Source organism: Lacerta agilis, chromosome 2 (genome assembly GCF_009819535.1).
Source record: "Lacerta agilis isolate rLacAgi1 chromosome 2, rLacAgi1.pri, whole genome shotgun sequence".
Classification (NCBI taxonomy): Eukaryota; Metazoa; Chordata; class Lepidosauria; order Squamata; family Lacertidae; genus Lacerta; species Lacerta agilis.
In genome coordinates, this window is record NC_046313.1 from 104,460,719 (window position 1) to 104,473,986 (window position 13,268).

Here is a 13,268-nt window from a genome sequence, read left to right on the forward strand (position 1 = left end):
GAGGGCACTTGTCAGCACCAGGAAGGTTGACGAATGGGGAAGTGGGAGAGATGGGGAGAGGGTGGAGATTCACTTGGGACAACACCATTATCCAAGAGGCTGGGTTACAAAGCCTCTCTCTGTAAATACTCAATAAAAAGCAGACGGTAAGAACATTCCTTGTCTTTGTACGTTCTGGGGCAACCGGCAGTAGGAATCGCTGGTGACAGCCTGACTCAGCCTGACACAGGGGGAACCAGGGCATTCACCTTACAACCCTACAAGTGGTAGGTGGTAGGCCAAAGAGAAGGTGTCGTGGAACCCATGGTGCAGAAGGCACCAAGACTAGGGGAATGGGGGTAGAGAGTGTTGTGGGATTGGACATAGGGGCAGGGTCGATCTGATTTCAGGTGTGCTTGGAAATCAGTTAAAGCCCGTCCCAGTTTTGAGGGATGTGGCTTGTTTTATTTTCCAGCCTGTCTGATTCAACCCAGGTGGAAGTGGAGAGTTTGCCAATTGCGATTTGGGACATACCTGAGAGGACAAGGCAAAGCAGAACACAGGCTGAGAAGGAGAAGCCCCTCGTCATGCTGGTCTTCCAGGCTAGATCTCTGGCAGAGAAGATGCTGTGGTGAAGAAAGGTAATAAAGTAAAAAAGAAATAATTAACATGTGTGTTCCAGACGCAGGAACAATGACTCCACCCTCGTACCTAGCCAAAGGGTGGAGGAGGGATTCATTACTGTGTCACTTTTCCTGTCTGGCTTAACATGGCTGCTTCGACTTCTGGGGATTCAGTTTTCTCCTGGATACTTGCGTGTGTGTAGAGGCCCCCTGGAGTGCATTAATGCCAAGCGCATTAAGACCAGTGGTGTAGCATGGGAGCACCACTGGGAAGGCTGCCCCGGGCACAAAATTGTTACAGTCACAAAATTTCAACACCTGGTGCTGCCTCAATACAGTTGCATGCTTCCACTGCTGGGCTCCGTTGAAAACTGCTTCTCTGTGCCAACCAGGAAGTGACCTCTCCAGACAATGGAACAACTCTTCTTTTCTTATCTCTGCGGCTGCTATCTCCTGAGTAATGCAGATAGAATCATAGAATCATAGAGTTGGAAGAGACCACAAGGGCCATCCAGTCCAACCCCCTGCCAAGCAGGAAACACCATCAAAGCATTCCTGACAGATGGCTGTCAAGCCTCTGCTTAAAGACCTCCAAAGAAGGAGACTCCACCACACTCCTTGGCAGCAAATTCCACTGTCGAACAGCTCTTACTGTCAGGAAGTTCTTCCTAATGTTTAGGTGGAATCTTCTTTATTGTAGTTTGAATCCATTGCCCCGTGTCCGCTTCTCTGGAGCAGCAGAAAACAACCTTTCACCCTCCTCTATATGACATCCTTTTATATATTTGAACATGGCTATCAGATCACCCCTTAACCTTCTCTTCTCCAGGCTAAACATACCCAGCTCCCTAAGCCGTTCCTCATAAGGCATCGTTTCCAGGCCTTTGACCATTTTGGTTGCCCTCCTCTGGACAACCAAACAGATGCCGTTAGGCAGTTGAATACATACGTGTACTCCGTCTGTTTCCCTCCCTCCCTCCCACCCACTCATCTGCACAGCCCCAGGGGCTGGCAACCCATGCTACGCCACTGGTTAAGACAAAGGAAGCTGCATCTTCAAAGTCTATGCCTATACCTACCCCTGGGGCTACCCCTGGTTTTCCCCTACTGCAAAATGAATTCTACCATGCTTCCTTTCCATCAAGCTGCAGTGGTGACCCCTACTTGGAGGCTGGTCCTTGGCCATGAGATATGGCCATCCCAGAAGCGGACAGGCAGCCATTATTTACCCTTTTATTTATTTTAGAATATTTGTAAGCTGCTATCTACACTTTCTGGTGGTGGCTCTCTGAGGTTTCAGGCAAGGAGCCTTTCCCAGCCCTGTCTGGAGGTTGAGATTGGGACCTTCTACATGCAAGGCAGATGTTCCACCACTGAGCTATTGCTCTTCTTTTAGACTCTTAGCAGTGTATTACAACAACAAAAAATGCATTGTTGTTGTTGTTGTTGTTGTTGCAATTCTACTCAGACATATAGTTTAGATAGCTACACTGGTTTTTTAAGTCTTGCTGATGCTAATGTGTGTTTTAATGAAACCCCCCCCCTTTAATGACAGCCCTGTGGATTTGGGCTGTGTTTTCTCTACAGCAGTGAATCCCCAACTTGGGTCTCCTACAGTTCCTATCATCCCTGCTCACTGGTTCTGCTAGCTAGGGATGGTGGGAGTTGAAGTCCAAAAACAGCTGGGGGCCCGAGTTTGGCAAACACTGACCTACAGTTTTATTATGTGCAACACTTAGAGAGCTCTTTGGTTCAGTGGTTTATAAAATCTTTCTCAATAAATAAACAAATAAGAACAGTGCCTTAAATAGAATTTTTATTTACCCATCACATGTACCGAATGCAGTCTGTCAGCTAGAAGTAAACAAAGGTTTAACCAGAGCAATCCATAATGTTTTGTGTGACCTCAGTTTCATTTGAGGCATCTCCTTGTGTTTGTTCTTGATGTAGGAGAGGAGCCTTGCAATGGCATTTGAGGAGCTCCACTTCTGAGCCACACACACACCCCCCCAGCTCTCTGCAGTTCAATCCTTTGGAAGCTGCATGTGTACCATACATGCCCTGACTTTGAAATAAACCCAAATTGTTCTGGCAAACTGAGCACCCTTCATAGGCATCGGAGCAACTGAGCGTTCTGTTCTAGTGGTGGGTGAGAATAACTGGCTTCTGGGAGACTTCAGTAGTTGCCTCAGGAGTATTTGATAAGCATTTCCAGGACCAACAGAACTGATGTGTGGGAGGAGAACAGATCAAAAGGTAGGGAAAGAACTTGTGCTTGAATAACCAATACATTAATTAATCTGGACCTGAAATCTTCAGGAAAACAAAATGCTTCTAGACTTCGCTTTGCATCATCCATTCCCCTGTGATGTCTACATCAGCTTGCCTCTCATCCTGATTTCACAGAGATGCATGTTTCCCTGTCCCTGTTCTGGCCATGGGGACACCATGAATGGCAATAATTCTGGGGCATGGAGAAACTCATCATGGAACTACCAATCTTATAAGTCATGTAGACCCCATGGATCTAAGTGGATCCAGCAGAACTAATCCGAGCCTTGAAAAGCACATAGGGCTGAAAGAGGAAGTGAGAAAGTGTGTCATTCTTCCAACTTCCTCTTTCAGCTCTATGTACATTCTGCAGATACCCACAGATTTAAATAAAGTCCACCCAGGTCACAGTGCTCATGCTATGCAAGGAAGGAGGGACAGCACCAGGTTGGAGTTAGCTTCCTTCCCTGGTGTTACATAGTAACATAATAACAATGAGAAAAGACCCTAGAAAAGACCCTGATGTTGGGAAAGATGGAGGGCACAAGGAGAAGGGGACGACAGAGGATGAGATGGTTGGACAGTGTTCTCGAAGCGACTGGCATGAGTTTGGCCAAACTGCGGGAGGCAGTGGAAGATAGGCACGCCTGCCGTGCTCTGGTCCATGGGGTCACAAAGAGTCGGACACAACTGAACAACAACAAAACAATGAGAAATTAATTGTCCTTTAGCTCCAAGGCACAGCTCCTCAATATATGAATTCAGGAAGTGAATTCAGGCTGCCAAATAACCTGTAGCTTGCAAAATAAAGCAGAAGTGATTGAAAAGAAGCCGCTATCATTCATAGCTGCTGGATGATATGTCATTTCTTTTTTCTCAAAATTAACATGTGAATGTTGTGGAAGAAAATGGGGTGGCATTCTAAAATGATGGTCCCAATGGCTTATCTTGTTCACACCCCAGCATTAAGTTCCATTTCTCATTCAGCATCGCCTCACAATGAAGAGCAAACCATTATATTTGCAAATGGGCAGCAATCCTACAAAGTGAGGACTTTGCTGAAGTGTTTCTAGGCATGTCTTCACCATCTCAGTTCCATTTGCACTTGATGTAAGCTATTTTTGCATTCCAACTTTTTTGTTGTTGTTAAGTTCTGGTCTCATTCTTCATATCTTCCTCTATAATGGGTGCAATAGAGTCTTCTTGGACTTTTTCTGTGAAATAAAAAAAGCAATTGGGAAAAAAAGTTTAAGAGTATGTTTTATTTATCTACATAAATTGTATATACATAAGTTATAAATGTTGTATATTATTGTTTAGATTATTGTTATGAGAAAACTTAATAAAAAATTAAATTACAACAAGGAAAAAAATAATGGTCCACAGAGAGCCAAACAACCCTTCATGCAAGAGAATGGATACAACTCAACTTCCATTTTTAACTGAAATACATCCATAAAAAGAGAGCTAGATGAAGGGTGACTAGGGATGGATGAACATGTCAATTTCAGTTTCTCCTTTTTCCAATTCTAAGTTCATTTCTCCACATTCCCACACCAGTTTGCATCCCCCCCCACACACACACAATAAAACACCAAAAACAAATTCCTCGTGGAAATTCATCAATATTGTAATGTAGATTTCTCCTAATGTATGCAATTCTACAATACAATTTGCCCCCAAAATTTGTAAATTATTTGCACTAATAGATGCACACTTCCCACAAATGGGAACAGCTGGATAACTGCATTACAAAATTCAAAGTAGTGCAAATTTTGAAGCGTGGCTGTGTTTTGGTTCTCACCTTGTTTAAAAAAAATGAGAATTTGGAAGGCTCACCATTCAATGTGAACTTTCTCCCCCATCTCTAGAGGCGAGAGAAACACTACCTTAGCAGGAAAGTTGATTCTGACATAGACAGAGTGGGCAGAACTTGTGTGCCTTGTTGTCCACCAGAAATATTGCCCAAAAAAATGCTATAAAGAGGAACTGGCATAGGACCCCACTGCAACAACACTATAGTACTGTAAGTCAGTACTAACTGTTGCTGAACTGAGCCCTGACTTCTTCAGCCAAAGGACTTGGACTTACTTGGGAGTGTTGAGTTGAATATATGGGCTGCCAGGAAATCGCAGTGGTGGGCAGGAGACAGCTTCCTGATCTCGGGTGGCCCTGCGCTGATGTGGAAGAAGTTCTCCTCTGTGGCATTGTAGAGCGGCCATTGCACATCATTGGGCAGGGACCCAGTTGGATTCCTGTGGAGGAAACAAACAAAAAAACCACAGTCCAGATCCAAATCTTTTTAAGCCAAAGGCCATCAATAGCACGAAACAGAGAGAGAGCAAATTACTCGTGGCATTATAAAAACAAATGGCACGTCTACACGGCATTACAAAATAAGGGAAACCCTAGCATTTATCATTTGACTCAATTTCTCAGGACCCCGGTTTCATTGCTTGGAATTGTGCTGGCAGTCAACCATATGAGATTTGGCCCATTCCTTTTTATTAGATGGAATTGGAGAAAGGAGGCCAGCTATGTCAAATATGATCCTGTGAATCCAGCTTCCCAGTAGGTCCTCTTCTGCCCAGTCCATTTTGTTCCCCAACCACTGTGCTTTGGAATTCTGTCTCGGCAACTGTATTATTTTCATTTCTACCGCACCTTTTCCCCAGATCAGAACCCAATGTGGCTTACAGAAATTTTTAAAAAGCACACACCGATAAAATACAATATCATATAAAATATAGTAGTTAAAACATAATTAAACTCTAATATAATTAAAACAATACATAAGCAAATCAATTGGGTTACAGATAGTAAATCTACAGGTGAAACTAGAAAAATCAGAATATGGTGGAAAGGTTCATTTCTTTCAGTAATTCAACTTAAAAGGTGAAACTAATATATGAGATAGACTCATGACATGCAAAGCGAGATATGTCAAGCCTTTATTTGTTATATTTGTGATGATTATGGCGTACAGCTGATGAGAACCCCAAATTAACAATTTCAACTTTGGGGTTTTCATCAGCTGCATGCCATAATCTTCACAATTATAACAAATAAAGACTTGACATATCTCGCTTTGCATGTCATGAGTCTATTTCGTATATTAAACTCCAGTAGCTAATGAAAACAATTGCTTACATAAATGGACTTTTCTATGATATTCTAATTTTACTAGTTTCGCCCTATGGAATACAAAGCAGTGCAATATGAAATACACTGTAGCTGGTCGTTCACACTGACATTAGCCCTACTCCACAGAAATCCCTCCGATTGCCCTAATGTACCTGGAAAAGGAAAACTATTCGTTTTTGCCAGGGTAAGTATTCCCCTACACTTGGATTATGTGCTTTTTGTTATATATGGCAGGAGAGTGCTCATAACATTCAGTCATGGGTAGAAGGTACATGTTCTTTGTGTATTAATCTCTGCCAACAGTTCCTGGAAATCTAAATCCAAAAAACGCTGCCTCACTAAATCCAAGGCTTTCTTTTCTCCTTCCATCAACCAAAAAATAAAATAAAATAAAATCAGATGAGAATCCTGCTATGGTAATCAACTTATGGCCTGGAAATCACAGCCATATTTCAGTAGTGCCAAATGTGTCAGCCAAAATAGCTGACATTCCATCTTCAACCATCTTTTGCAAAGGTTAGTTGGTTCTTTCAATTCACATCCCACCATCTGACATAGCCCTGAAATTGCCAGTGATAATAAAAATATGATATAACATGTTGTTGTTTTTTAAAGTAACAGTAGGGTTTGTTTGGGGTTGTTGTTGTTTTTTTTGGCCACCTCATGAGAAGAGAAGACTCCCTAGAAAAGACCCTGATGTTGGGAATGATGGAGGGCACAAGGAGAAGGGGACGACAGAGGATGAGATGGTTGGACAGTGTTCTCGAAGCGACTGGCATAAGTTTGGCCAAACTGCGGGAGGCAGTGGAGGATAGGCGTGCCTGGCGTGCTCTGGTCCATGGGGTCACGAAGAGTCGGACACGACTGAACGACTGAACGACTGAACAACAACAAGGTTCTTTTTAAAGTTGATAAACAAATGAAAAGTGCATAGCATCAGCCACATTAAAACATATCAAGGTGAGCTGATAATAATAATAATAGTCTATTTTTAATAGCATTTGCTTCTTCAGAAGGCCTCAAGACCCCGAGAGGGTGAAAGAGATGGTTTGGGAAGCTCCTTATACATAACTGGACAGCTATGTCCCTGGAATTGAGCTATGGGATTTTCCCATTAACAGGCAGTTTGCCAGTGAGAAGGGGGGACACACACCAAAGGAAGATACATGCCTTTTGTTTAAGACAGGGATTAGGAACTGTCCAGCTGTCCAGCTATTTGTTGATGGGAACTCCAGCTCCCATCAGCCCCAGACAGCATGGCCAATGGTCAAGGATTATAAGAGTTATAGTCTACCAACATCTGGAGAGCCACACGTTCTCCATCCCTGAGTTGGGCCTTTGAGCTTTTCTCTGAATCCTGCCCCTCTGTACTGAAGCTTGATGCAGCAGTGCCCTTGTCAAAGATACCTAGGAAAGGAATGAAAGACCTTGGGAGGTTCAAGCAGAACCTTAGGATGTTGAGTGCCCCAGAGCAAGGACTATCAGACCATGTCTAGCACATCCAGGGTCAAGTTGATGGAATGAGTTGTGTTTGGGGCTCTAGGACAAGAGCAGTGAATGCCTTACCCGCTTCTAGCAAACTCCGCCCAATAGCGCATCATCTTGAGGCTCAAAGGGGCGTCAGCTTCCGTGTTTGTTTGGTTTGCCCTCTGTAGCGACGACAGAGTTCCAAACAGGTAAGGCACCTCAACTCCATGGGCCGCTCCCATCCACTCCTGCCAAATGGAGCCAGAGATGTGGTGGTTGAAGGAGTAGGTGTACACAGGGCTCCCACCTGCTGCCATCTTTGCAGCAGCTTCAGCCAATGGGCACAAAAAATAATAATCTCTGCACAGTTGGACCATGGCCCAGCGGTATTTTTCTGGCCCATGGCCATCTTCAGCATACTTCAGCGCTACAGTCTTGGCAACATCTTCAGAAGGCATTTCCAACAATGTCATTGTTCCCTCCAAGAGCTGCTCCCAAGTTGTCATTCCATCATCTTCTAGGCTTGCTGAAAGACCGCTTAGTGAAAAGACAGACCCATCCTCACCGGTGATGCCTATGAGCAGTGGTTTTGCCTGAAGGAGCCCACTCTGCAGAAGTTTCTTTGGCTCATCTAGAAGGAAGTCCCCATCTGTGGTGGGGTAAAAGCGATGCATCAAAAGTTGGAACATTCTCCTATCCACTTCCTTCTCCTGTAGGCAACTCACCACCACACTGTGATTCCGATCGCCACAGTCCAGCAGCTGACTCGCTTGCAAGGAGCGCAACTTGCAATGCTCAGGATCCTTCCAAGCCCAGGGTGCATTTGGAGCTCCGCTCTGCACCACAGCTTGGGCAAAAAGGGGTTGGCTTGCAGGTGAGAGGAGGTGAAACCCCACAGAGGCTGCTCCAGCACTGTGGCCAAAGAGGGTCAGCTGAACAGGGTCCCCACCAAAGACAGCTGCATTCTCCTTCACCCACTTCAGAGCTAGCTGCTGGTCCCACAGCCCCATGTTTCCTGGGGCCTCAGGAGGGAGGAACAGAAAGCCGAAGAACCCCAACCGATAATTCATGGAAACCACAATGATGTTCTCAGTAGCAGCTAGAAATGCTCCATTGTACAAGTCTAAGGAACTGGCACCAACCAGAAATCCCCCGCCATGGATCCAGACAAGGACAGGAACTGGTGCAGTGGGCCGCGGGTGAGGCACCCAGACATTGAGAAAGAGACAGTCCTCTGAATGTGGCGTGTTGGCAACCCACATTTTGTTGAAAGGCCAGTGAAAATCACTCCTCTGGAAGCAAGCATTTCCAAAGTTGGTGACCTCCAAGACATGGCTCCATGGCCGGTGGGGAAGAGGCTTTTGGAAGCGCAGCTTCCCCAGGGGGGGTTCAGCATAAGGGATACCAAGGTAGGAAGTGACGGTGGCAGAGCCGACCGGGACTCGCTTGCCTTTGATAGGGCCGCTGCTGGTCACCACCACGGTGTCATCTTCAGAGGCAGAGCTGGAATTCAGGAGGGAGAGGGAGAGGAAGAGACCCAAGGATGCCTGGAGGAGAGTAGGCATTGCAGAAGCTGAAAGAAATGTGACCCAGGCACAGTTACACCTTGGCTCTGATCCAAAGCAACATACACAAGCCCCCCCCCCCCTCTTTTTAAAAATAAAAAGCATAGACTCTAGCATACTGACTGTATTGTGTGGAAGAAGACATGGGAGAAGACAGGCGAAAACCCTTCTCTCCACCCAATCCCCTTCTGAATATCAGTGGATTATAGATGTGTGTTGAAAAACTTGGCATCAGAGGGGCAGCTTCCGTGTGAGTACTGGGAATTGCAGGTGGACTGTTGTGCTCTGGTCCTACTTGTGAGCTTCCCATAGGCTTCTGGTTGCTCACTGTGAGAACAGGATGCTGGCTTGATCCAACAGTATTTTTATTTTTATTTTTTATTTTTTTTATTTTTAAATATTTTTATTAAATATTTTCTTGATTTACAAAGGTAATGCAATGTCTCGTATTTTTCCATATAACATTTTTACAAATCGGTTTTTTTTTGTTGAGACATTAAGGAGATTTTTGGTAGATTTTTTTGTCATTATCTTGTTGGGCTGTGTGTGTGATGAAGAGGGACCATACCGGGGTGAAGGTGTCTTCTTCCGTTTGTCCCCGTGTCAGTTTCAGCTTACTGGCTAGTTTTTCTAAAAGGGCTGTTTCCCATACTACTTGGTACCATTGGTCCATGCTTATTCCTGACAGGTCTTTCCAGTGTCTGGTTACAGTATTTTTATTTGATGGGGAGGGAGGGAGGAAAGGGGCCGTGACAGTGGGGTCAATGCACATCTCTACCTGGAGCCCACAAAAACCAGCACTGATCCTGAAAGCATAGGAACATCTTAAATGTACAGTTGTACCTTGGAAATCGAACAGAATCCGTTTTGGAAGTCCATTCAACTTCCAAAACATTCGAAAACCAAATTGCTGCTTCTGATTGGCTGCAGGAAGCTCCTGCAGCCAATTGAAAGCCACAGAAGCCCTGTCAGACGTTCCGCTTCCAAAAATAGCTTGCTAACCGGAACAGTCACTTTGCGACGTTCGGGAACCAAAACATTTGGGAACTAAGCTGTTTGAAAACCAAGGCACGACTCTATCAGCAAGCAAACGTTCACAGAAGTCCAATAAGAGAGGTCATGTGTCTATTGTTTAGGCCAGTGTTCCCCAACCTTGTGCCTCCAGATGTTTTTGGACTACAACTCCCATCATCCCTAGCTAGCAAGACCAGTGGTCAGGGATGATGGGAATTGTAATCTGAAAACAGCTGGAGGCCCAAGGTTGGGAAACACTGGTTTAGGAGGGATGTTGGGGGGTTGCTGCTATTACTTCTGTTGCTGGTGGTGGTTTTTTGGGGGTCATTATTTTAGATCTTGTGATTTATGTGAAAATTGTTCAGTTTGGATGTGTATTTTTTTGACATTTTTATTTATTGTTTATGATTACTTTTGTTCCGTATTTTTCTCATGTTTCAAGCCACGTGGGACGTGGTTTAAACTGTGGAAAGGTGTCATACAAATAAAATGGTTTATGTATGGATGTGCACCAAATTCATTTTTGCATGTCGACAACAGTGTTCACAAAATATAGAATATACATGCGTCTTTGTGACAATGTTTTGGATGGTACCAGTTCTCACCTACCAATCTTCATATACAGAAGGAATATTATTCCAGTAAAGATTAGCAGGTCTAGAGGAATGGCAAGGCCGATTGTTCCAGTTACAGGTATCTGAAGAAGTGTGCATGCACACGAGAGCTCATACCAAGAACAAATTTAGTTGGCCTCTAAGGTGCTACTGGAAGGGGAATTTTTTTGTTGTTGTTGTTAAGGCCGATTGTGTAATTCCTTGAGCTGGAATCTTCCAACATCTGAACTTTCCACTAAAGCTGAAAGTGGGAAACTCAGTTCACTGACCTTGAACTTCTTAACAAAGACATTGCAGTCACCTCATACCTTGACTTTGTTCACCTCTTTCTCTCTTTTTTTCTTTTGAGGGAGCAAGTCCTGACCTGGAGACACTCACACGCATATGTCCATGAGCTGGATACAGAGTTAACTTCCCAAATGTCCAACAACTGAAACAAAACTAAGCCAGAAGCAGTGGCGTAGGGAGGGGTGCCCCGGGTACCACCCTGGAGAGGGTGACACTCTGGGCGCCCTTCCCTGGCTCACCTCCGCCTGGACAGGCTTGTTCGGGGCTCGCCCGCCGGCAGCGTACCACTCCCAGCACGCATGCGCAGGGCGCTGGGAGCGAAACCACGCCCCCCGGGTGCTTCCGGGTTTGCCACCCTGGGTAGCTAGGAGGCTTCCTCCGCGCCTGGCCAGAAGCTATGGTACTAGAATGCAGGATTCTTGACTCCCTTTCTTGTGCCATGTTTACTGTCATCCCCCCCCCCCCAAGGTTTGTTCCCTGCTTCTCATCCCACTCTTGGAGGCATCTGAACCTTCTGCGTCCTGAAGACTCACCTCCTTTATCTCCGGTGGGGTTTCGCTGCTGCTTGGTATCCTCTGCAGCTCAATCCAAAGGGGAAAGGTGGATACTGAGGCTTATAGGACACTTCCAGCCCTCGCAAATAACACCCAGTGAAAAGGCAGCTGCCAATATGTGTGTATGCAAAGGGCAGTGACCGCCGGGCTCTGCCTTCCCCAGGGGGGGAGGAGGCATCTTAGGTAAGAGTCCACATCAGAGGGCACAGAGTGAAAGCTGTGGCATGCAAATAAAATAAAAATCGGGTTTCATGGTTATGCAAAGTCTCTGGCCTTTTGGACATAAGGAAATGCAAGTATATGTGAACATAGGCAACCGTGGACTGGCACTGAAGAACATCAAAAGCCAGGTTGAGTTTGAATAGTGAGGGCAGGTGGATCTTTTTTTATTGAGCATGCAATGTCCCCCCAATGAGTTGTCCTATCCATAGCTGTCAACCTTTTTTGCGGGAAATTCCCCTATCAGTTCTATACTATAGAGCACAGTACAGTGGAACCCCGGGTTACGCATGCGATCCGTTCCGGGTCACCGTGTGTAACATGGGCGTGCATAACTCGAACGCACATTTTAAAAAACCCGGAAAAAACAGAAGTCACACAATTTGAGCACTTCTGCACATGTGCAAAGTGCGCAGACACGTACTGCGCATCCAGTGGTCGCGCACACTCCCGCGTACTCTGGAAAACACTTCCGGGGTGCGGGAGTGCATGTCCCGAATGTATGCAACACGGAGCGTACGCAACATGAGGTATGACTGTACTGATAGGGGAATTTCTCCCCCCCAAAAAAAGGGAAGGTTTACATCTATGGTCCTGTAGCAGGGCCATATCAAGGGGTCTTGCTGCCTGAGGTAAAGGACATGCTAAAGTACTGGGGGTGTTTCCTGTGTCCCCCCCAAACTGGTCAGTTGCAATCCTCCTTGAAGCAAGTAAAATCCTCAATGATACAATGGGCAATAGCTATTGGTCATAATATAGATATGGAAGCATGAGAACGATCGTGGGATATGGATATAAAATTTTATGCACGTTATGGTCCAAGAGAAAATGGTGTGCAAATGATATATCGATGGTAATTTGGCAAAAAAATGTAGAAATCCAAATCAAATAAGTGTTGGGAATATAAAGAGGAAGAAGGTTGTTTTTATCATATGTGGTGGTCTTGTAGTGAGGTTAAGGGAAGTTTTTAATGTTTGATGCTGTATTGTTTTTAATATTCGGTTGGAAACCACCCAGATAGGCGAGGTATTATTATTATTATTATTATTATTATTATTAAGCTGACTGGAAAATGATTCTGCAGTTGCGAAGAGTTGATCTTCCAGGGTGGCCAGATTTTGGAACGCCCTGCCCATTAATATTAGTCAGAAGACTTTGCTGCATTGTTTTTGGCACACGCTAAAACTTTCTTGTTTCAGCCAGTGTGGTGTACTTCAGATTTTGACTGGGAACCTACTTACCATATTGGCCCGAATATTGTAGGAACACTTAGAGCCAGTGTGGTGTAGTGGTTAAGAGCGGTAGACTCGTAATCTGGTGAACCAGGTTCACGTCTCCGCTTCTCCACATGCAGCTGCTGAGTGACCTTGGGCTAGTCACACTTCTTTGAAGTCTCTCAGCCCCGCTCACATTACAGAGTGCTTGTTGTGGGGGAGGAAGGGAAAAGGAGATTGTTAGCCGTTTTGAGACTCCTTCGGATAGTGATAAAGCGGGATATCAAATCCAAACTCTTCTTCTTCAGTAATTGTC

General features: G+C 45.0%; 1 protein-coding gene across 2 annotated transcripts; it reads right to left on the reverse strand.

Moving 5' to 3' along the window:
• Nucleotides 1–539: 539 nt before the first annotated feature.
• Nucleotides 540–11,631, reverse strand: LOC117042077 (cholinesterase-like). 2 transcript variants are annotated; one of them, XM_033141539.1, is made up of 4 exons: nt 11,499–11,630; nt 7,584–9,057; nt 4,965–5,128; nt 540–605 (listed from the first exon to the last, which is right to left on the reverse strand). In XM_033141539.1, the coding sequence occupies exons 2-4, from the start codon at nt 9,047–9,049 to the stop codon at nt 583–585; spliced, it is 1,653 nt and encodes a 550-aa protein (XP_032997430.1). In that variant the 5' UTR covers nt 9,050–9,057; nt 11,499–11,630; the 3' UTR covers nt 540–582. The 2 variants fall into 2 exon arrangements, with proteins under 2 accessions (XP_032997430.1, XP_032997429.1); XM_033141538.1 differs by lacking the exon at nt 540–605 and adding an exon at nt 3,541–4,087 and having other exon boundaries at nt 11,499–11,631.
• Nucleotides 11,632–13,268: the final 1,637 nt, after the last annotated feature.

Bases quoted from the DNA above. Each gene is read 5' to 3' on its own strand.
- LOC117042077 (XM_033141538.1), bottom strand. From the start codon at position 9,049: ATGCCTACTCTCCTCCAGGCATCCTTGGGTCTCTTCCTCTCCCTCTCC. The intron at 5,129-7,583 runs GTAAGGCATTCA...TTTCCTCCACAG, and splicing joins GCGGAGTTTGCTAGAAGCGG to GAATCCAACTGGGTCCCTGC. The intron at 4,088-4,964 runs GTAAGTCCAAGT...TTTATTTCACAG, and splicing joins ATTCAACTCAACACTCCCAA to AAAAAGTCCAAGAAGACTCT.